This window comes from Bubalus kerabau, chromosome 18, assembly GCF_029407905.1.
Source record: "Bubalus kerabau isolate K-KA32 ecotype Philippines breed swamp buffalo chromosome 18, PCC_UOA_SB_1v2, whole genome shotgun sequence".
NCBI lineage: Eukaryota > Metazoa > Chordata > Mammalia > Artiodactyla > Bovidae > Bubalus > Bubalus kerabau.
Window position 1 is genome coordinate 24,195,195 of NC_073641.1, and position 21,979 is coordinate 24,217,173.

Here is a 21,979-nt window from a genome sequence, read left to right on the forward strand (position 1 = left end):
GTTTGTGGAACCCCTGAAACCTATCCCATGGTAAAGACCTTTCCTCATGTGCTAAAATGTAAGGAGCTTTGTTTAGTTTTTCATTCCCTTTCCAGCCCCTTTTTGGCTGCCTCTTTTCCTTCATAGTCTCCAAGAAAAGTGCCTCTAAACTAGTTCAACCCCCTTATTTTACACTGGAGGAGACTTAAAGAACTCTGCTGAGAGTTACCTAGTTAATAGCAGAGTCTGGATGGGCTCCCAAGTCTTCAGTTACCACATGTTGCCTTACAGTGAACAGACCATTTTCCTTGCATATTACTTTGTGTATTTAGTCAGTTTTCAAGGTCTCATTTGATTATCATTTAAGGTATAAAACAATTAACACCAAATAGAAGAAATTTGTGGCTATTTTGAAAATAGCTTTTGAAAATAGTCTTTACTTTTAAATTGTTTTTAAGTTTGTTTGATTTTGAGACAGACGTTTCTTTGTTAGAACTGATTTCAGGGAAAGAATATTTATGTACAAGATGCCAAACATCTGGATGATAATGGAAGTTTTCCATTTTGCATCACTGTGTTTAAGAAGTTGCAATATAAATAAAAAGCAAGAGACAGTGTGATTTTTGGAGTTTAAACAAACTTATAACTTATTTTTAATCAATTAGCCAATTTTTAAGAGAATTTTAGAACCAGAAGAGACTAGAGGTCATCTAAGCCAACCCTATATATTTTACAAATGAAAAACTGGACCCAGGCCCAGAAAGTTTAAATGACTTACCTCAGGTCCCAGAAAGCCAGGGACAGAGCCAAGAGTAGACTCTGAGGCCCTTCCATTTCTGGCCCTTATTGAATGAATGCTTTCCTCAGGGGGAAACCTTGAAGTGAGCCAAGCGATGTGGATTAGGAAGAGGGTAGAGCTCAGCCATCAAAGAGGTAGAAAAGAAGGAAATGGCAACCCACTCCAGTACCCTTGCCTGGAAAATCCCATGGATGGAAGAGCCTGGTAGGCCACAGTCCATGGGGTCTCAAAGAGTCGGACACAACTGAGTGACTTCACTTCACATTTCCTACCTTACACTTTGGCATACCCCAAAGGTATCCAGGAATTTCTCCAAAAAAGAAAATTTGTACTGGTTGATGTTCTGCTTTTCTGCTGTTTAAGAAGTATTCATCTTTCTCTAAAATTAACTTAAACCACCTATATGTCAATAGATTTTTTAAATCAGCAGGTTAAAATCTTTCAGTGTGTGAAAAATAACATCATAATGCACACCTCCTAAAAACATTTTATAGAAATTTTATTATTTTCAGGACTAATGACTAGAGTCCTCTGAACTCAGAGCCAGAAACACTGAATTGTCTGTGATTTTGAAAAATCTTTGGTCTAGTTCAGTGCTTTGGTAATGGTCTCAATGTCCTTCAGTGTTTGAAGTTTTAATATATTAAAGGTTGAGTAAAAACACATCAAACTTTTTTGTGTTGAATATGCTTCCTTCCAATTCTCCCTTTCTCTACTCTTAAGATTCTGCTGCTGCTTTTCTTTCCCCTCTGAGAGTCATTGGTCTAGTTGAATTACATATTAGAGTAAAACAAATGGAGAAAACTCTGTTTTTCATAAATTTGACCTTATTTTCTTGCAATTATAGATAGTATTCATTTCTCCACTTGGTTTTCAGGGTATCCTGTTGACTTCAGAATTGCCATTAAAAATCATTCATTGCCATCTCTTTTTGGCCACATCTCAAGGCTTTCAGGATCTTAGTTCCTGATCAGGGATCAAACCTATGCCCCTGGCTGTGGAAGTCCTAACTGCTGGACCGCTAGGGAATTTCCAGGCACTACCATCTTATAAACAAGTTTGAGTTGACCAAAACAGCTTGCAATGGGATATATCTTCCAAAGCCCATAGATATGATTTTCTGTATTCCCTTCACATAATCTTAAGTACTTAGTAGTAGTCCACAGAAAGGCATTCTCATAGGGGTTAGTTTTGGGGAGCTTGAAATACTGTTATAGACATGAAACGTGAGTTGGTGCCTTTCAAGACTGAATTGCTGTGTAGCTGCCTCATAGAAACTTGTGTTTGTTCTAAAAAACCAGGTTTCTGTTGTGATTTGAACGTTTATTTGAGAGTGAGAATTGAGTAAAATTAATATTCCCTTCTGAAGTTTTTAGCCTCAGTGTATAGCATATTCTTGTGAAGTCTTCTATTCATAACCCTTTTGACATTTTTCTACTGCTTTTAGACAAACGTATTAAACTAACTAATAAGCGACTTTTCTGTTAGAACATTTTTTTAAAGACCAGTCCATTTAAATCACTTTGTTGCTATTAAAAGTCATGTTCTCATGGACTGGACACCTTATAAAAGTGGTTATAAACTGGCTTTTTTCTTTTGCTGATTTAAATATCTTTTCAGAAACTGTATGGTCTTAACTTTATAACTTGTGAAGTACATAATAAATGCATTTAATAAAGCTCACATATAAACATTAAAAGGAGCTGGCAGTAGAACACAAATTATTTTCTTTTGTAAATAGCCTTATGAACTTGTAAAGTGATTGAGTGTGTTTCTTTCTAGTTGGGTCTTTGTCTTCTGAGGATCATGATTTTGACCCCACTGCTGAGATGTTGGTCCATGACTATGACGATGAAAGAACTCTCGAAGAGGAGGAAATGATGGATGAGGGTAAAAACTTCAATTCTGAAATCGAAGACTTAGAAAAGGTAAAGGTTTTTACTTCAGGGTTTGAATACAAACTTATAGTGAAGATTTAATACAAACATAGTAAAAATTTTGAATTCTATTATAAATTATTTTACAACCTATCTTAAATAAAAATGGTATCAGAATGACCTACTGTATAGGTCAGGGAACTGTATTCAATATCTTGTAATAACATATAATGGAAAAGAATCTGAAAAAGAATATATATATTTGTATATAAGAGTATGTACACACACACACATATATATATAAATAAGTGAATCACTTGAATGTACACCTGAAACACAACATTGTAAATCAACTATACTTCAATTAAAAAAATAGTATCAGCATATTTACTTTTGTACAGAATGTTACTGATTTTCTTATTTTGAAGAATAGCCTAATAAGTACACTTTCATTTAATTTTTAAAAATTATTTTTTATCTCTTAATCTGTTTTTTTTGGTGGGAGGTGGGGTTGTTCCTTGGTGGCTCAGACTGTAAAGAATCTGCCTGCAATGCAGGAGACTGGTGTTCAATCCCTGGATTGTGAAGGTCCCTTGGAGAAGGAAATGGCAACCCACTCCAGAATTCTTGCCTGAAGAATTCCAGGGACAGAGGAGCCTGGCAGGCTACAGTCCATGGGGTAACAAAGAGTCAGACATGACTGAGTGACTAACGCTTCTGCTTTGCTTCCAACCATTTTTAAGTTTATACCAGCACAATGAAGTAGGTACATTTACAGATGAGATTATTGAGATCTAGAGAACTGTAGGAGAGTTTTACATCCTAGCCCAGCCTCTTGGCATTTTATCACACTGTTTTACTGAATTAGTAATACCCTCTAGCCTACCCTCGTTACCTTTTAAAAAGTTGGTAGGGTAAATGTAGTTTATAACTTTTAAAACCCCCAATCAGTTTAGGTTCAAATGAACTGATTTTTAAACACATACTTATAACCAGAAACTACAGAGAGAGGCCTCCATGAAAGAGGATTCCTTGAAAAGATTATATTTATCTATAAATTAACCTTATTTGCAAATTTCTAATCAACCCAGAATAACAAATTTTTCAGGAATACTACTGAATTTTTCATGTTTTTTTTTCTTGAAGAAGGCAAAGCACATTCTTGTATGATCTCTTCTGCTTTTGTGAGGCAAAGCTGGGCTATTATTGAGTTTCTTCCTTCATCTTAACACACAGGAGTCTTCATGGCCTAGACCCCAGGCTTGCTCCTGAAGAGTTGAAATTTTCTAAACATGTTCATTTCTTTGACAAATTAATACAACATGGTTGCAGTTAGATTTAGTCATTTAAAAAATACGTATATCTCCTACAAAAGCTGAACAGATTTGGGAATATAGAGGTAAAATTGCTAGGAAATACTCAAGAAGAAAGGTTTTGCCTATTACTTCTTTCAGGGGTGATGACAGTATGTTGCCTGTTGATAAGAAAAGATGCCCAATATTCTCAAGGTCTGCCTTGATATTTTTCAGGCAATTCCTTTCTACTTCTCATGAGTGGGTAGCCTAGAATAACTGAGAATTATAATCCAGCTAGCATTATCACTGAACCAGGGATTGTGGTGGGTCATGGGATTGCAAAAATTAGCAGTTTGACAGTGTTTTTGGACTCATGCAGCTTACGGTCTAGTGTGGGGTGACAAATGGGAACTAAGAGTTTTTTGATGTCCTCTGCTAAGAACTGTAAAAGCAGTAAGCAGTGAGCTCTATGGGAGAAAGGATTTATGTGTAGTAAAAGATGTTTAGTCTCATGTGGAAGTTCGTGGAAGGCTTCTTCTTACTTCTCTCCTGTAGTTTTTTAAGTCAGGATACTGCTCTGGGCATGAGCAAAAGTCCTAGGTGCTCTCATGATGCGTCTTCTATAATTGTGTGTTTGCTGTTAAAGATAGGGAGACAGCAATCTAGTTACAGCATGATATAAGAAAATAATACAGATGTGCTTTAGCTATGCAAATAGATGTATTGTCACTAAACTAGTATGAATTCAAAATTTCTTTTAATGTGTTAAACATAGTTACTACTTGAGTATGGGTAATCTGGTAGAGATCTATAGACCAGTAAAATTTCGTTTTTCAGATTTGTAGGTTTTATTCTTCCAGAGATTATAGTAATATCTGCTTTAATCTGTGTTTAATGAGTTTTAAAAGAAAATTAGGCAAGATATAGAGAAATAATCAACAGCAAAGAGTTACTTACTTAGCTATTCATAGAAATACCTAGTTTCTATTCCTGTGATTTTCATTTTGTTTAGTAAACTCCAGTAATTAAATCTTTGCTTTGTAATGATACCTATCACTGAATTTGTAGATTCAGAAAAATTACAGGTCTTTAAATATTTCAGCTTCTCTTTAGTTTTTCTTGGCATTTTGTCACATTCTTGGAAATTGGGACAGAAAAATACAGGTGATTTTTAAATAAATTCTAGCGAAGGCCCAAGTGCTATGTCCCTGCTCAGAAGGCTCATCCTTCTCTCATTGAGCAAGGCACAAGAAGAACTGTTTCTAAGAGGAGCTGACTGCGCGCTCCCTCTGAACTGTGATTGTCTACAGTAGAGCGTAACTGTAGTGCTCGCGTGCATGTGTGTTCAGCTGTGTCTGACTCTTTGTGACCCCATGGACTGCAGCCCTCCAGGCACCTCTGTCCATGGGATTCTCCAGGTAAGAAGGGAGTGGATTGCAATTTCCTACTCCAGGGGATCTTCCCAACCTAGGGCTCGAACCCATGTCTCTTGAGTCTCCTGCATTGACAGGTGGATTCTTTACTACTGAGCCACCTGGGAAGCCCATAATTGTAAATTTGGTCTCTATTCTTTACTGATGTTTAATGAAACATGAAAATAAAAGAAATAATAGATAGAGACACATATTTAAAGAGTAAGGATCATTTTACTTTTAAAGAAATTTATAATTATTTCTGTACAATTTAAAATAATGTGTTAATATCATTATGCAACAGTGATTCAAATGTTGGTACATGGTAACAGTCCTAGGGATTTGATGTTCATGTTTTAAAAAATGAGAAGTTTTTATGCTTATAGTAAATACATTTGATAGTTTATAGTCTATATATGCCCTTTATTTTGGTTCTTAAAAATTTTTAGTATGTTGTATGTTATGGAAAATAAAAGAGGTACAAAGTTAGTTTTCTTATAGTGGCACTTTGGTAAGTATAGAGAATAGATTGTGTGACAACATTTTAGTTACCAAAAATACTAAAATAAGGTTTGTGTTATATTGTACTATATTTTAATTTATTCATGTTATTGTTTACTGATAGGTTTTAATTGATAATCCTAGAATTAGACCTAAAACTTTTTCAAAAGTAATTTACATTCCTGCTTTTATTAATATAGAGATTCCTACTCTGATATTCATTGTAAAATGAGAAAAGTAAAAAAACGTCTTTTCTACCACTTAGCCTTGGGTTTAAGTCCTTATTTATTTATTTTTAAAGCATTTTAGAAAGTTACATGTATTCTGTTTTGCAGCCTGTATTTTAAGGTATCAGACTGGTATTATATTAAAATTAGTTTGTACCTCACTTAGACAATGTCATTGGCCCTATCTAGCAACACCGTCAGGTGTGTCAGAGAAATATTAGCATTATTTCCTTGCTCAGAGGCCTTGTTGATTGTAACATGTACTGTAGATTCAAAAAATAGCATAGATGGGAGCAGAGAGGAGCCTTGCTATGAGAAATCTGTACATTGGTAATAGGATGCATCCTGATTTCTGGTATGTGAGGCTGTGCATCAGAGGATTAAGGAAATAATGTGTTTTTCTGTTTACAGATAAGGAGATAGAGATGAGAGGGGTTAGGTGATTTGCCCACAGTAGTAGTTAACAATTAGGGAGTCCTTTGTCTCTAAATCATGTGTTCTTCCTGTTAGAAATCCTTCAACTTATAAAACAGTTCATTTATATAAGTATGACTGGACTTAAATGGGACCCTCAAAATTTAAATAGATTCAACAAAATGCCTTAGAAATAAAGTCCTCATCCCTAGAATATGGTGCTAGATCAAACTTCTGAGTTGATCTCAACACCATGGATCCTTAGAGACTTGGAGATTTGCTAATTCAATTTTGAAAACATTGCTTCTATGCTTCCAAGGACTAAGTGATTTATTAATAGGCTCTAATAGAAAGCTCATTTGTAAAGTACTTCAGAGACTGGATTAATATTTTCCAGTTTTGCTCTAGTACAAAGTCTTAGTACAGATAATTTCTGTGTTTTAGCACCAGCCCCTTCTCAGGGTTATTGTAGTGTCATCCCTTGACTGTTACAATGAGCTTTCCACTAAGATGGCCACTTCCTCCTTCAACAGATGATCATACTTGCATCTTTATAGAGAAAGTAGAATTTTCATGAATAACTGCTCAGATCTTCTGTTTGCCCCACACATGCAAACTCAGCTTTTATGCTTATTCTTTCTTTGTCCCCTCTCGTTCCAAAAGTATCATCCACATTCCAGGCTAGTCCTGAATTTTCATTCTTTTAGTCCTCAGTTTATTCTTCTGCCCACCCCCCCCCCCCTTTTTAAAATTTCAATGTGGAATCCTACTGATACATTTCTCACATTTGGAAACTCTCCTTTGACCCTGTGTTGCCTTCTTCATTCACCTTTTATAATGTATGTATTGTCTCTCCACTCATTCAGTCCTCAGCTTTGCTTTTCCCAACAGATTGTAAGGTCACCGGTAATTCCTGATTGACAAATACAAAAAATTCACGTCTATCTCTGTCTTGCTTTATCTCTCTTTGATATTTGACCTGAGTGACCATCTGTGGTTTCTCCATTTTTGCTTCTTCCTTAACTTAATAATCCTGCATTTTCTCTTAGTTCTACTTCTACCCTCTGACATCTCTCTCCATTGTATTTATGGGCTTTATTTACCCCTATTTTAATTGATGAATATCATCAATTAAACCCTGTACCCCAGGGTTCTAATTTTTGTCTTTCTCACTCTCTCTGCCTTTTTCTGGATGACTCATTCAAGCCCATTGCTTCAACTTCACCTTAAACCATCATCTACCATCCCACTTGTTTGTCTTTTGTTTTGGTCTCATAATTGCACTGTAGCTATTTAACCTTCTCAGGCCAGAAATGGGCAATCAACTTAGACTACTGTGTTATCTACATTCCCTCTATCAAGTAAGTCAAGAAACAGATTCTTTTTTCTCAATTTTGCTTGGATAATTCCCTTCTTTAATTCGGGCTCTTATTCTTCTACTCCCCCAGGACATTTTCAGAATGAAAATCATGTCCAAAATTTTCCAGCCGTGTCCCATTGCCTATAGGGAAGTATATCTGAAAACTTCTTCTAATAAAACATAGATCCCCTTCTCTTTACTCTCCCTGAGTGAGCTCATCTACTCCTGTGGCTTTAAATATCATCTAGATGTTAATGAATGCCAGATTTATATCTTTAGCCCAGCCTGATCCTCCGAGCTCCAGGCTCGCATCCAGCTTGACTTTTTCCACTTGGATGTTTCATAGTCCTCTCAAACTTAACTTGTGTCCACTGCAGAACTCCTTAATTCCTTCATCAGCCTTCCTGTCCTTTAGTCTTTTCTGTCTCAATAAAAGTCACCACCACCTAATTGCTCAGATAGAAATCTGGGGAGCTGTCCTTCTTTCTCCCTTTTACTCCATAGTCCGTTTGATTCCCACCTCAGAATGTATCTCACCTATTTGCTTCTTTCCAAGTCTGTATCACTAACCCAGCATGAGTCTCCCAAGTGGTCTCCCTGCTTTTCTCTTATCTCTCCACCTCCCACAATTTTTCTTCATACAGCTGCTCAGGATTTAAGAAGAAATAAAGTCATGTCACTCTAGTTTTATAAGTCTCCAGTGGCTTCCCATTGCCTTGGGAGTAAATTCCAAGTTTCTTTGCCGAGAAGCCTTTCACGATCTGCCTGTTTCTCTTTCTAATCTCCTCTTGAACCCTGCTTCACTCTACTCTTCGTGTTCTGGCCATTGGCTTAGTGGAAAACCACAGTCAGGCCTCAAGTGTGTTGTTTCCTTTGCCTGGAATGCTCTTCACAGGATTGATTGGTCACTTCTCAGATTTCGGCCCTCAGCTGAAGGTCACTTGTCTTCCTCTGCAACCCCACGACAATGGGCTCTCCACGTAATTTGTATCTCAGGACTGTTTCTTTTGCACTCATGATAATTGGCAGTTCTGCATTTGAGTATTTTCAGTATCTCCCCTCGTCTGTAAGTTGTAGAAGACCTGTGTTTCATAGCAGCACCTGCCTCCTGGCAGTCACTACTCAGTCAGTGTTTCTGATGACAAGCCACAGGTCCCTAGTATACAACCCTCATCTGTTAAAAGCTTCTTCGTCTTTCAAGACTTCACTCAGTCATTATCCTCTGTGTGACACTTCCCTATCGTATACTATTAAATCCTGGAGTGTAGGTCTTCCTTCCCACCATTTCATAGCACCAGTTCCCGAATTGATTATTGCAGCTGTCACGGTGTTTTATAATTGTTAACTTATCAGTTCCTTCCACCAAGACTGAATTCCTTGAGAGCAGGAATTTTTTTGGAAATTTTCTTTTTCTATAGCTGGTAGTCTTCCACACAGTTCCTAGAACCCATTAAGTGCTGTATTGATGGTAAGGTGGACTATCAGTGCACGATAAGTGAAAATTGCCATCTCCCCAGTACATGGAGGGAATCTGAAACTTTAAAGGTTTAGAGAAATATCGCTAACAGGTGGTTGGCAAAGACTGCAACCCAGTCTCTTAAGTAGTGTGAATGAAAGGGAATGGGCTGTGTGGACTTTATAAGGAGGAGGACCGGAGAACTTCTCATTGTGGTTCTGGCACCTTCAAGGCATTCTTCGGAGAAATAATTCATGGTTTTCCCATGGCATGGGTTAACTTCTGTTCATCCTGACCATACAGCTTAATTTGTGCTGAATTTGTCCATGCTTCCGAAGCAGTTTTGACTGATTTCAGTTCCAAGCTGAAAAGATTTCATGAATGGCATGGTCATTGGAAAGGTGCGTGTCTCCTATTGCAAATTTACAAGTTAGCCTTTTGTCATATACCTTATTCTAAGCTCATAACATGAACCTGTTTCATTCAGGCATAGTGCAGAATGTAAGTTCTAGACTGCAAAAGTGTGTTAGTCACTCAGTCGTGTCTGACTGTTTGCGACCCCATGGACTGTAGCCCACCCAATTCCTCTGTGCCTGGGATTCTCTAAGCAAGAATACTGGAGTGGGTTGACATTTCCTTCTCCAGGGAATCTTCCTGACCAGGAATCAATCCAGGTCTCCTGCTTTGTGAGCAGATTCTTTACTGTCTGAGCCACCAGGGAAGCCCAGCTATAAAAGCAAAGGCCAGTTCTTAGGGATCTCCAGAATCTGTGTCCCCTGTGGGCTGTGGGGAGCATCACTGGTCCTCCTTAGCTCACTGTTTTGGTCAACTGGGCATGTTTTGCATACTCTGCTTCACATTTTCATGCTGTTTGCTTCATAAGTTAGATGTGTTTTCTTAACGGGAAAACTGAACCGTGAGCAAGTTTTAAAAGCAAACCTTTTTATAGATGGACGTAAACATCTTCAAAATATTTAAGAAATTAGCTAGTTCATCGATGTATGGGTTTATAAAATTTTTTTTTATTGGAGTATAGTTTCTTTACCATAGTATATTAGTTTCTACTGCATAGCAAAGTGAATCAGTCAAACATATGCAAGTCTCCCCTCTCTTTTGGATTTCCTTCCCATTTAGGTCACCACAGAGCACTGAGGAGAGTTCTCTGTGCTGTACAGTAGGGGTGTATCATTTTGAAGTTATTTAAATGATAGTTATAAATGGTTCTATGCACTTTGTGGTTGAATTAAAATATTTTTAAAAAGGAAATATAGCACTTATTTTCAGATTAGTGGAGGGGAAAAACAGTGACCGCCACTATATGCATCGCATAAGCATTCATAACACAGGCAGCACTGCAGCAAGTATGGAATTTTATCAAAGCAGCATCGCCAATAAGAGAGCCAGAGTGCCTGGAATTCAGATGCAGAACTAAGCCCCAGTTTTCTCATCTGTAAGCTGGTAGTAATGCAAACTTTATCAGAAAGTTGTGGGGGAAAGAAATAGCTAGTAGAAAATGTGGATACAGTAGTAGGAATATCAAAGGATATCTGTGTTTTGAACATTAATATATAAACAATAGTGTTCATAAATGTTCAGCCAAGGTGCCTTATTAGGTATCTTCCTATTAATACAAAGAATAAATCAAGAGATCAACTGTTAATTGCAGGGAAACAAGCTAAAAATTATATGAAGTCATTCTTCAAGGTGAATATAGTAATGAAAAGTGGAAGAAAAAGTATGCCCTAAAGCAAATATTTGACAAAGTTTTTTAAAAGTAAAGTGATGTTGGAAAATGAAAACTAAGGTGTTAATTGCTAGATTTTTGTTCATATATTGATTACAGCTCTTAGTATTTGATCCTGTTTTCTGTATATTTTACAAAAAGCAAAACTAAAACTTGGTTTTTGATTTGGTACTGCTCTTTTGATATATGTGCTTTTTGAACATTAATGGCATCATGGTTTATCTGCCATTCAGCATTGTGGCATCTACTGAGTTCATGTTTGTACTCTGGCTTGAATAGGAAGGAAACATGCCTCTAGAAGATTTATTGGCATTCTATGGCTATGAACCTACAATTCCAGCTGTTGCGGATTCCAGTGCAAATAGCTCCCCAAGTGAACTTGCAGATGAACTACCAGATATGACACTAGACAAAGTAAGTACGAGCATGTAGAAGAATTCCAGATCTATTACCATTGACTGCTTTTATTAGTTTCTTTAAAGTACTTCGTAATTCTGAATTGTAAACTTCTTGTGGACTGTTGCTCTTGTCATTTTGGTGACTGATTTGAATATTGTTTGGCTTTGATCTCACTACTTTAAAACTAGTAATAACTTAATAATTTGAATGTTAGAGTTTTCTTCCATAACTTTTTATCTTTCCTGTGTAGCTATATTATATCTACACTTAGATTTTGCCCTAACTTCTTTTGATCCTGTGGACACATGAATGCATTGATTAATAGATCCCCAGAAGTTTTCAAACAAGCTGGCTTAGGCATGGAGTGGTTGGAGAGAAGTTCTGTTTTCTTGGGCTCTGGGAGTGACAGCGGCCATAGCAGCCAAGACCTCAGTGGTACGTCTTTAACATAGGCTGGTTGTAGGGGTGGCCAGTCCCTGGTGAGAAAAATTCATAGTCATGGTCTCTGCTGATGGATCCCTGGGAAGCTTTCCTCAACTTTCAGGTCTCAAGCAGGGAGAGGAATCCACATCTGGGAACCTCTTCCTGTGAGTTGTGTTGTCTCCACTTTTCAAAAGTGATGTTAATGTACCAAAGACCTTAATGGCCATAGGCATTCAGCAAATATTGAGTGCCTACTGTGTGCCAGGCACAAGGATGACTATATACTTACATAAAATTAATTCAGAACTGTTTCTTTCAAAATTATATCACTAGTCTGAGTGGTACATTAATTGAACTTTTTAAAGTTATTGAAAGAGGGGAGTTTGGAGACTGTTTTGTTTTAGTTATTTAAGTTGGCAGAAAGTTAATTTTAACTTTTAACTGCTTAGAAGTAAGATTATTTTTGTTGTACATTCACTAAAAATTTGTCACTTCAGATAAGTTCTCTGCATACCCACAAATTGGGCAGATTGTTTGTTATATCATAAATGTGTAATAGTATGGATCATTAGATATTATATATACTTAAGTAGTAAATGTTATTAAATAATTATGTACATGAAGTAAATTATAGAATTTCAAATTTACTTTTCTCAAAACTGAGGCTTCAACTATTAATAGTTCTTAACTGTATTATAATACCATCATGTTTATGAATAATGTTATAAAGATTTTTTTCAATATCGATGGGATATAATTATCTCTAACCCTAGCGTTGCATTCCTCTTCTTATAGGAGGAAATAGCAAAAGACCTATTGTCAGGTGATGATGAGGAAACTCAGTCTTCCGCAGATGATCTGACTCCATCTGTGACTTCCCATGAAACTTCGGACTTCTTCCCTAGACCTTTACGATGTAAGGAATCCAATCATTACTGAGTAGTAGCAGTAGCACTGATACTCTGGCTTGAGTACATTTTGTTACGTAATATAGTTTTCATAAGAATATTTTAAGTGTTTTACTTAATTGAAATAAAATACTATTATAATCTGAATAAGATTATAACTTTTTTTTTATTGGGAGAGATGTAAACTAATATGCTGTTTAAAAATGAAAGCATTTGTTTGGTTTTGCAAAGCTGTTTTCTTTCTCAAGACTCATCTGTTGCTAAGGCAACCAGTCTTGGTTCAGCCATGAAATTTTATAGACATTTTTTAGGTTTCTATTAAAAAGCTCTTACTTTCCTGGTTTTGAAAATTGCCATCAGTTGCCAACAGTATTTTTGTAGTTTTAGTGATTGATTTAATGCTTTCCTTTTAATTCCTTGGTGTTATCTTTTAATGTATATCAGTAATATTTAAAAGGTCTTTGGACTGAAATAATTTCTTACATGCAGTTTTGCTTATTTCTCAGGTATTTTTATGGTTGAAGAACTGTTCAGTTAACAAGTTCCAATACAATACACATACATGTGCAAGAAGACTATTTTTATGAACTCATTGTGCTGCTCTGTGATTGTCTCTCTCTGGATTAATGTAATCAGTGTAGTCCAGTGCTCTGCTTTCTCCTCATGCCTTTCTAAACTGTATGATCGTACACCAAATAATTATAATGATAACAAGCATTTTCTTCATGTTTTCAATGTCTTGACTTGTGTAAAAATGAGAATAGTACAAGAAGTTTAGTGTATTTGTGCTGATCTCATTTATTCTGCAAATTTTTATCACAAAATATCAGCCACTCTTTCAGGTGCTGCAAAGAAAGGCAACAAAACCCTTCTTAAAGATATAATTTTCTTCTTTTAAGCAAATACTACCTGTGATGGAGATAAAGAATCAGAGGTTGAAGATGTTGAAACAGACAGTGGTAACTCACCTGAAGATCTGAGGAAGGTATGTTAAGTTACCATTGCAGCTTTACATCATTTGGCTTAAAGTAGCTTTTAAAAACATTTCTGAAATAATTTAATTTTGCAAGATAACTTTAGACTTGTAGTAACTGATGAATGAATTGGAACTTTTTTCCCAGTATTTATTTTTATAATAAGTTGTTTCTACTTCTAAATTTTTTTGAAGGAAATAATGATTGGTTTACAATATCAAGCAGAGATTCCACCTTATCTCGGAGAGTATGCTGGTAATGAGAAAGGTAAGAAAGACTTTTAATTTTGATAATATTTGGTAAGCCAAGTTATCTCTCAATATGTTCTTTTCAGTACCTGATTGTATACTCATCTTGTGAATGTAAAGATAGATTTGGAGTAGGGGAAGAGTTAGCCTGACTTAGGAATAATGTATCAGAATTAACCATGAGACTCAAGAGAACTGCTGCCCACCCCCTCCGTCCCCCCGCCTCTTGTGGTGCTGCTTAGTATGCTACGCACCTGTTAAAATAGTGGAGCTGCTCTTAATGTACAGCTCTTTGGCCTACACCCGACTCCAGCAGGAGCTGGTAGCACTGTATCACCCGAGATAATGAAAATAGTAGGGATAAAATCTTTTGGGGAAGAAATGCTTAAGAAAAATGAAGCTGGAAGAAGTTCCCTTGCCCCAGCCCTGGAAAGATAGAATGTAAGGATTCAGGGCTTCCCTGATAGCTCAATTGGTAAAGAATCGACCTGCAATGCAGGAGACCTCGTTTGATTCCTGGGTCAGGAAGATCCGCTGGAGAACAGTTAGGCTACCCACTCCAGTATTCTCAGGCTTCCCTTGTGGCTCAACTGGTAGAGAATCCGGCTGCAGTGGGGGAGACCTGGGTTTGATCCCTGCGTTGGTAAGATCCCCTGGAGAAAGGAAAGGCTACCCACTCCAGTATTCTGGCCTAGAGAATTCCATGGACTGTGTAGTCCATGGGGTCACAAAGAGTCAGACATGACTGAGTGACTTTGACTTCACTTCAAGGATTCTGCTGCTTTTGTTACACACTCCTACTTAAGTGTAATCAGTTTTCCTCACATTTCTGATAGATTGTAACTATAGCTAGTTCTGAAAATGTGGATGGATGAGGTGGTGGGAAGTAAAAATCCAGGTACACTTTCCTAGCTCAACTTGGAAACCACATAGATTTGGCCCTGGGCAGAGTACATGTTCAGCAGCAGCCAGTCCTCAGATGAGACATGATGGAGGTGATATTTGCTCAGTTCTGCACCTTCAGAAAGGAGCGTATACCTTCTCTCTCTTAAGAGGAGATAAACTCAAACTATTTTACCTATTTAAATTTTGACCAAAGAATAAAGAAACTGGTTCCAGAAGCTTACCTCAAAAGTTCAGTCTGATTGCTTCATAGGCACACTTTATTTTTAACTTCCAGCTCATTGGGAGTAGTAGTGCCTGCCTTATACAGTTGTGAGTGTAAAGCACTTATTATGGTCTCTGCTATATAGTGAGCTCTCAGTAAATTACTTTCATTAGCTATATTTAGTAATTATTATACACTTAAAGAATGGATTGAAGTTGGAGCAATGGGATAAATACTTGGGCCATCTGTGTGACTTTATAGTGTGGAGTGGAAGCTTTGAGAATGGCAGCAGTGTTTGCATTAATAAAATATACAGTTTGTTTTAGTGACGTTTGCTTATTAAGTATGAGCTTCTTTAAAAGGTGGAAACTTTGCTTCTCTTACTGTTTACCATTCTTTTCCATTTTTCATCAGTATATTAAAGGAAAAATAGATCTTTCCTAGTTATTTCATTACTAGCTGATATTTTTATTTCTGTTGGTTTGTTTTAATTTGTTTGCAATTTTTAACCTCTAGACATTTCATAGAGTCATTTAGGGAGTTAAAGAGAAATTTTCAGTGAAGTTATTACTGAATTTACACAGGTTACATTTACCCCCTCATTAGAAGAATGTAAGATACCACTGCTGGGTTTTATATTAGACTTAGAAAAGTCTCTATTAGACTATAGAGAAAGCCTCTAATTTGGTAAATCCAACCACCAAAAAAACTTGCTTGCTTTAGTCACTTGAATACTTGATCCTTAATAAAGTTTAAAAAAAAATTGTTTTAAACCTTTATTGATGAAAGACTCAGCTTGCCAGATGATCAGATGACCAGGGTCTTCAAAGTTAGTTACTTATATAGGAAGAGGGAGAACAGTTTGTGTACATCTTGTAGTATGTTGATGCATTTAACATGTTAATGGGATTTTCTCTATTAGTGTATGAAAATGAAGACCAGTTGCTTTGGCGTCCTGGTGTGGTTTTGGAGAGCAAAGTTAAGGAGTACCTTGTTGAGACCTCATTAAGAACTGGAAATGAAAAAATAATGGATCGAATTTCTGCAGGAACACATACAAGGGACAATGAACAGGTATACATCAATTTTTGTTGAAGTAGCAGCTAACTAATGTAGTATCTTCTTGATATTCTTACATTTGATTAAAACGTTTTTAATGTATGAACTGGCTGTCTCTTTCTGATTCTAAAACTTGGAAGATACTGGTTTAAAAAAACCCCAGGACCTAATGATAACCGTTCTGTATTATTTCATGTCTTCTGGCTTTTTTTCCTTTATACACACATATATTCTACTTTAGATACCATTTTGTATCCTTTTAATCCCTTAATCTCATTTTCTTTGCTATTTAGATTTCTTTAATAGTTCATTCTTGGTGACTTGGTGACTGTATATTCCATCGTATATTTAGACATTCTCTATGCTTGGACTTTGAGATTTTACAATGAAGTTACTTCTTGGATTATTCTTGAACTTTATTAAGGAAGTGGTTAAAGTTAATGTCTATTAAGTGTGTATAAATTTGCTTTAGGGTATCTGTTAAGTACTGTGTACTTGTAGGTGCAGAGCAGTCTCCTGAGGGTATGTGGGATAAGCGTAGGAGTATGGCCTATCAGGGTTTTTTCTCTCTGGCATTGTTTTACCCCTCTCATATACCTTTTCACTTGTTATTGCTAGTCTAGTTAATCCTGATTAATGGGTGCCCAGAGATAGGTGGATTCAAACTTGAATTTCCAAATAACATAGAGAAGCCATACTAGCTGAACTTAAGAGCAGTTTTGTCAGCTGTCAAAAGGAAATCCTGTTGGATTTTTCTACTGATATTTTGTTAAAACTGTAAGTTAATTTTGGAAGAATTAGTACCTTTAAAACATTAAACCTTTTATTTGAAGAGCATGATCTGATTCTCTGTTTATTTGATTTTTTTAATCACTTGAATGTTTTTGTTTAAATATCAGTGTCTAATTGATTCCTCATTGTCTTGAAATGTGTGCATGTATTTAGCTTTGTAAATGGGATCTCTAGTATATTTGTATTTGTATATTATTGATTTAGAGAAATATATAAAGTTTTTTTTCTCAAGCTATTGAAACTAATTTAGTATAATGATTTTTCAGTTGTTTCTCTTAGGTTTTCTAGTCTTAAAATTATTATTAAATTAGACTTTTATTCCTTCCTCACCATTATTATATCTCTTATTCTTATTATATGTCCTACTTACTACATTAGCCGTAACTCGCAGAGACTTTTGGTAGTAATAGTGGTTTGAGGCCTGCTTTTGTTGAAAGAGCTTCCCAGGTGGCCCAGTGGTAAAGAATCCTCCTGTACTCCACTCCAGTACTCTTGCCTGGAAAATCCTTTGGACAGAGGAGCCTAGTGGGCTATAGTCCCTGGGGTCTCAAAGAGCTGGACACAGCTGAGTGAGTGACCACAGAATACACCTCAGGTTTTTACATTAAGCATAATATCAGCCATGGTTTGATGCTGGCTGTTTTCTTAGAATAAGATAATACCTAGCTACTTATAACTATTACACTTTTTGTCTTTTTAAACATAAAAATAGGTACTGATTTATCTGAAGCTTTTTTAGCAACTGTTGAGATTGTTTTTAATGGTTGATTATTGGTGTATTGATTATTAACCTATTAATGTGTTAATAGGTTTACTCATATACTTGCCTTTCTTGAAACTTACTTGACAAAGTAGATTATTAGTTAACTTTCAATTGAGTTCTGTCTGCTGCTATTTAGTATATTCATAATTCCAAACAGATTTAATGGGAGGAAATTCTAATTTTTAAAAAAATGGTATCTTCCGTAGTAGATGGAAATAACTAAGACCATTATCAACTCCAGTCATTAAAATATCTATCCTTCTACTCTAGGCCTGCTGCTGTTGTCTTTTATTAAAACTCTAAAAGTCAGGGAGTAGGTGGTAACAAGAGACAAGACCATGATTCTTACTTTTCTCAACTGGAAATAAACATTTAAAATAGGAGAATTCTACCAGCTCAGAAGATCTAGCAATTAAAAAAATAAAAAAGCGAGGAATGATACTGGTAGATGACTTCTGAGCAGTAGAGTGAGAATGAAAAAACTCCTGGGATACCAGAGTCAGTGTATACTGCTGCTAAGTCGCGTCAATCGTGTCCGACTCTGCGTGACCCTATAGACGGCAGCCCACCAGGCTCCCCCGTCCCTGGGATTCTCCAGGCAAGAGTACTGGAGTGGAGTGCCGTTGCCTTCTCCTGAGTCAGTGTATAGGATAAATTAAATGTCTAAGCAAACATACGCTTCAGATGTCCTGAAATTAGCATTTCAGCTGGTATTTGTCAGGATTCTTACAATGCACATGTTTTTGTTTGTGTGTGTGTTTGTTTTGAATGCTGCTAAGTATGAACTTTTGGTTAATTTTGTTGAATATTTTTTTTCTCTTTCCCCTAGGCATTATATGAACTTCTCAAGTGTAACCATAATATAAAGGAAGCAATCGAAAGATACTGTTGCAATGGAAAGGCATCTCAAGGTAAGAAGCACTTGGGATCAAGAGAGGGAAAGGACAGGGGCTGGACTTTGGGATCAGAATAAGCAAAGTATCATAAAGGACGGCATAGTCTTGTCACACTTTTGTGTAAGATCTGTGTTCATCTTCATAGCAAGTAATTTTTTCCTTTTCTTGCCTTCTATTTTTAGACATACCAGAGATTGTTCAAATACAAATTAGTTACCCCCCTATCACCTCCAGAACAAAGCAGACCCCAGAGATGACAGTATATCCAAAGTAAATAATAAGAATGATTTTATGATTTCATTGGGGGAAAAAAGTTTTGTCTTTCTCAAACCAGACAGGAAATGAAAAGGAAATTAAAAAATTAAAAAAGAAACGTATAATATATTCCAATCATGCATAATAAACATGCAAGAAGTATATTTTTAGTAATCATGTAACTATTTTTATAGTGCTTAGGTTTTGACTTGTGTGTGTCAGGGAAAATGGTTAACTTTAATTTCAATACTTTTGTCATATAAATGGATTGCATGCACCATAGCTTTCATTAAGTATGTAGAGTGAAATAATGCTTAATAATATAATATAAATAAACTTGGAAGAATATAAAAGCTGAAAACAATGCATCGAAACTTGTGGATGAAATAGTCTATTGAAAGGTTTCTGTAGCTGCTTTTCTGAAAAAATTATTTTAAGCTCTCAAAACTCTGAAATGCTAAGTGCATTTAATTTTTCTTTAGTTCAAGGTTTCTCAGATTTTCTTTTTCAGTCAAACTGTTTTTCACCTTTGTGGTGGACTACTGTGAATGGCTTTGGGGACCAGGCCTCCATTGTGAGTGGGGCACTTCAGGTCTCCTCTGCTTCAAGTAGATTTAATTCGTCAGTATTAATATCTGCTGGGAAGTTGAATGGGACTTAGTCTTTTGAGAGCATAAGCTGTTTTTTATTCCTTTTATATTTCTGCAGTATAGCACTCTGCAAATTGACTTTAAATAAATATGTGTTGATTATTTATGGTCTGTAATTAAAAGAGACCATAAACTGATTTTGATGTAAGACCGAAGTAAGGCTTTTCTTTCCATAGAGAGATAACATTTTATTTTTTTCTAATTAAAAATGCTCATTGTTTAAAAAAAAAAAATCAAAAAAACAATGAACATAAATTGTAGGGAAAAAAATAAATTCTTGTCTCATTATACAGAGAAAAAAACCCAATGTTTATATTTTGGTAGTCTAAATTTTTTTAGTTAGGATTACTAAAAGCATACTTTTAGTAAGGACTTGTATGTGTGTGTGTGTAGAAGTTTATAGTTTTTTATTAGGAAACCATACTGTAAGTAAATCAGTGATTTGTATATATGAGTTTTGAGGCCAATTTATTTTGTTTTAAAATTTCTTTAGAAGGAATGACTGCATGGACAGAAGAAGAATGCCGGAGCTTTGAACATGCACTCATGCTTTTTGGAAAAGATTTTCATCTTATACAGAAGAATAAGGTAAGTTAGGCAAATTAGACATAAACAAACAGAAAAATTGCTTAGTGATTACAATGAATATAAGCAACTAATTTATAAGTCCACTTGGGTGGGGGGGAAAAGCTATAACTTGTTAATGCTCCCATGCTATTAACATATTGGTTACTTTCTGATCAGTCTTTCTGTAAATTCAATGTCATGTCATCTAGTTGCTCAGTTGTGTCCGACTCTTTGTGACCCCATGGTCTGCCAGGCTCCTCTGTCTATGGGATTCTCCAGGCAAGAATACTGGAGTGGGTTGGGTTGCCAGTTCCTTCTCCAGGCACAGGAATTGAACCCATGTCTCCTACATTGCAGGCAGATTCTTTACCATCTGAGCCACAAACCCAATACTGCTCTGAAATATAAAATCTACTTTAAAAAACAGTAGGCCTAGAATATTGAATAGCAATAGGCATTGAATATCCAGTTAAATATTTCAGAATTCTAGTTTCCTTAGGACAAAAAGAAAGTATAAACAAATCATATTTTAATGAAAGATAATTATCTCAAGCTTTTTAGAATATATACACACTTTTTAAAAAATTGACTTTATTTTTTAGAGCAGTTTTAAGTTCATAGCCAAATTGAGAAAGTAGAAGTCCCATGTATTTCCTGCTCCTGCACATACATGGCTTCTTCCTCCATCAGCATCCCACACCAGAGTGGTATATTTGTTACAGCTGATAAATCTACATTGCCATATTTTTATCCCCCAAAGTTTATAGTTTACATTGGGATTCACTCTTTGTGTTATATATTCTATGGATTTTGAAAAATATGTGACGATACCTATCCACCACTGTAGTATCCTACAGAATAGTTTCAGTGACCTAAAAATTGTGTCATATACTTGGAATCATACAGTATGTAGCCTTTGCAGATTGGCTTCTTGACTTAAGTAATATGCATTTAAAGTTCCTCCATGTTTTTTTGTGGCTCATTTCTTTTTATCACTGAATAATATCCCATTGTATGGATGTACCAGTTTGTTTATCCATTTACCATTTGAAGGACATCTTGATTGCTTTCAAGTTTTGGAGACTTAAGGTTAATGTGTTTATTGAAAGGTGTACTTTATTTCTTGGTTTAGAATGCTTGTTCCTATATTATGATCTTATACCAAAGCCACTAATCACAATAGAGGTTCTAAAACTTCCTTATTGGGTAATTAAGCAGAGGAGAAAGTGTTTATTGGGTAAAGATATGGAATTTTTTTCTGTACGTCTGAATTCATACCTTTAGCTGTATATAGTTAGAGAAACCCTAGTCTGGATATGGAGCCAAGTTGAATGAGGCTCAAATTTTATTATCATTTTTTATTTTCTACCAGACTTTGTTGCAGCTAAGAGCCAAATGCATGATAGAGGAAAAATCTTGCCTTTAGCTGGCAATCATCTTAAATTCCAGATGCGGTTGAGTACTGATCCCTTTACAAACGGAGTCTCTTTTGGGTCATGGAGCCCTTTGATAATCTGATGAAGCTGCACCCTTCTCCCCAGAAAAGTGTACTTGAATGACATTTTGGGAATTACTATATCCCATTGAGGCTCATTCATGGATCACTCAGGGTTAACAAGTACCCTTGGTACAGTCAGAATCATGGTGAAAGTTCAGTGAAGAAAAGTTAAGTATGTCAGTGTTTTAAGATTTTCAGTAAAGGTGTAAGATAATTTCTGGATGCACATTTATTATTATTATTACATTCTGATTTAAATAAAAAGCCTTGTGCTTTGGAAGGTAGCCTCATTATTAAATAGTGTGAAAATAAAAACAGTTTACTAGTAACATATTTAGAATTTCATAATTAGGAAGATAGAAAATGAGACCCATG

General features: G+C 35.8%; 1 protein-coding gene across 1 annotated transcript in view; it reads left to right on the plus strand.

Annotated features, from left to right (window-relative positions):
* MIER3 (MIER family member 3) overlaps nt 1–21,979 on the plus strand; it is a 28,823-nt gene that overhangs the window by 2,312 nt on the left and 4,532 nt on the right. Inside the window, exons 3-10 of the mRNA XM_055554512.1 lie at nt 2,561–2,706; nt 11,344–11,478; nt 12,682–12,802; nt 13,694–13,779; nt 13,963–14,035; nt 16,047–16,198; nt 18,568–18,649; nt 20,033–20,127. Of these exons, the coding sequence (XP_055410487.1) occupies nt 2,561–2,706; nt 11,344–11,478; nt 12,682–12,802; nt 13,694–13,779; nt 13,963–14,035; nt 16,047–16,198; nt 18,568–18,649; nt 20,033–20,127 (890 nt within the window). The remainder of the gene's footprint in view (nt 1–2,560; nt 2,707–11,343; nt 11,479–12,681; nt 12,803–13,693; nt 13,780–13,962; nt 14,036–16,046; nt 16,199–18,567; nt 18,650–20,032; nt 20,128–21,979) is intronic.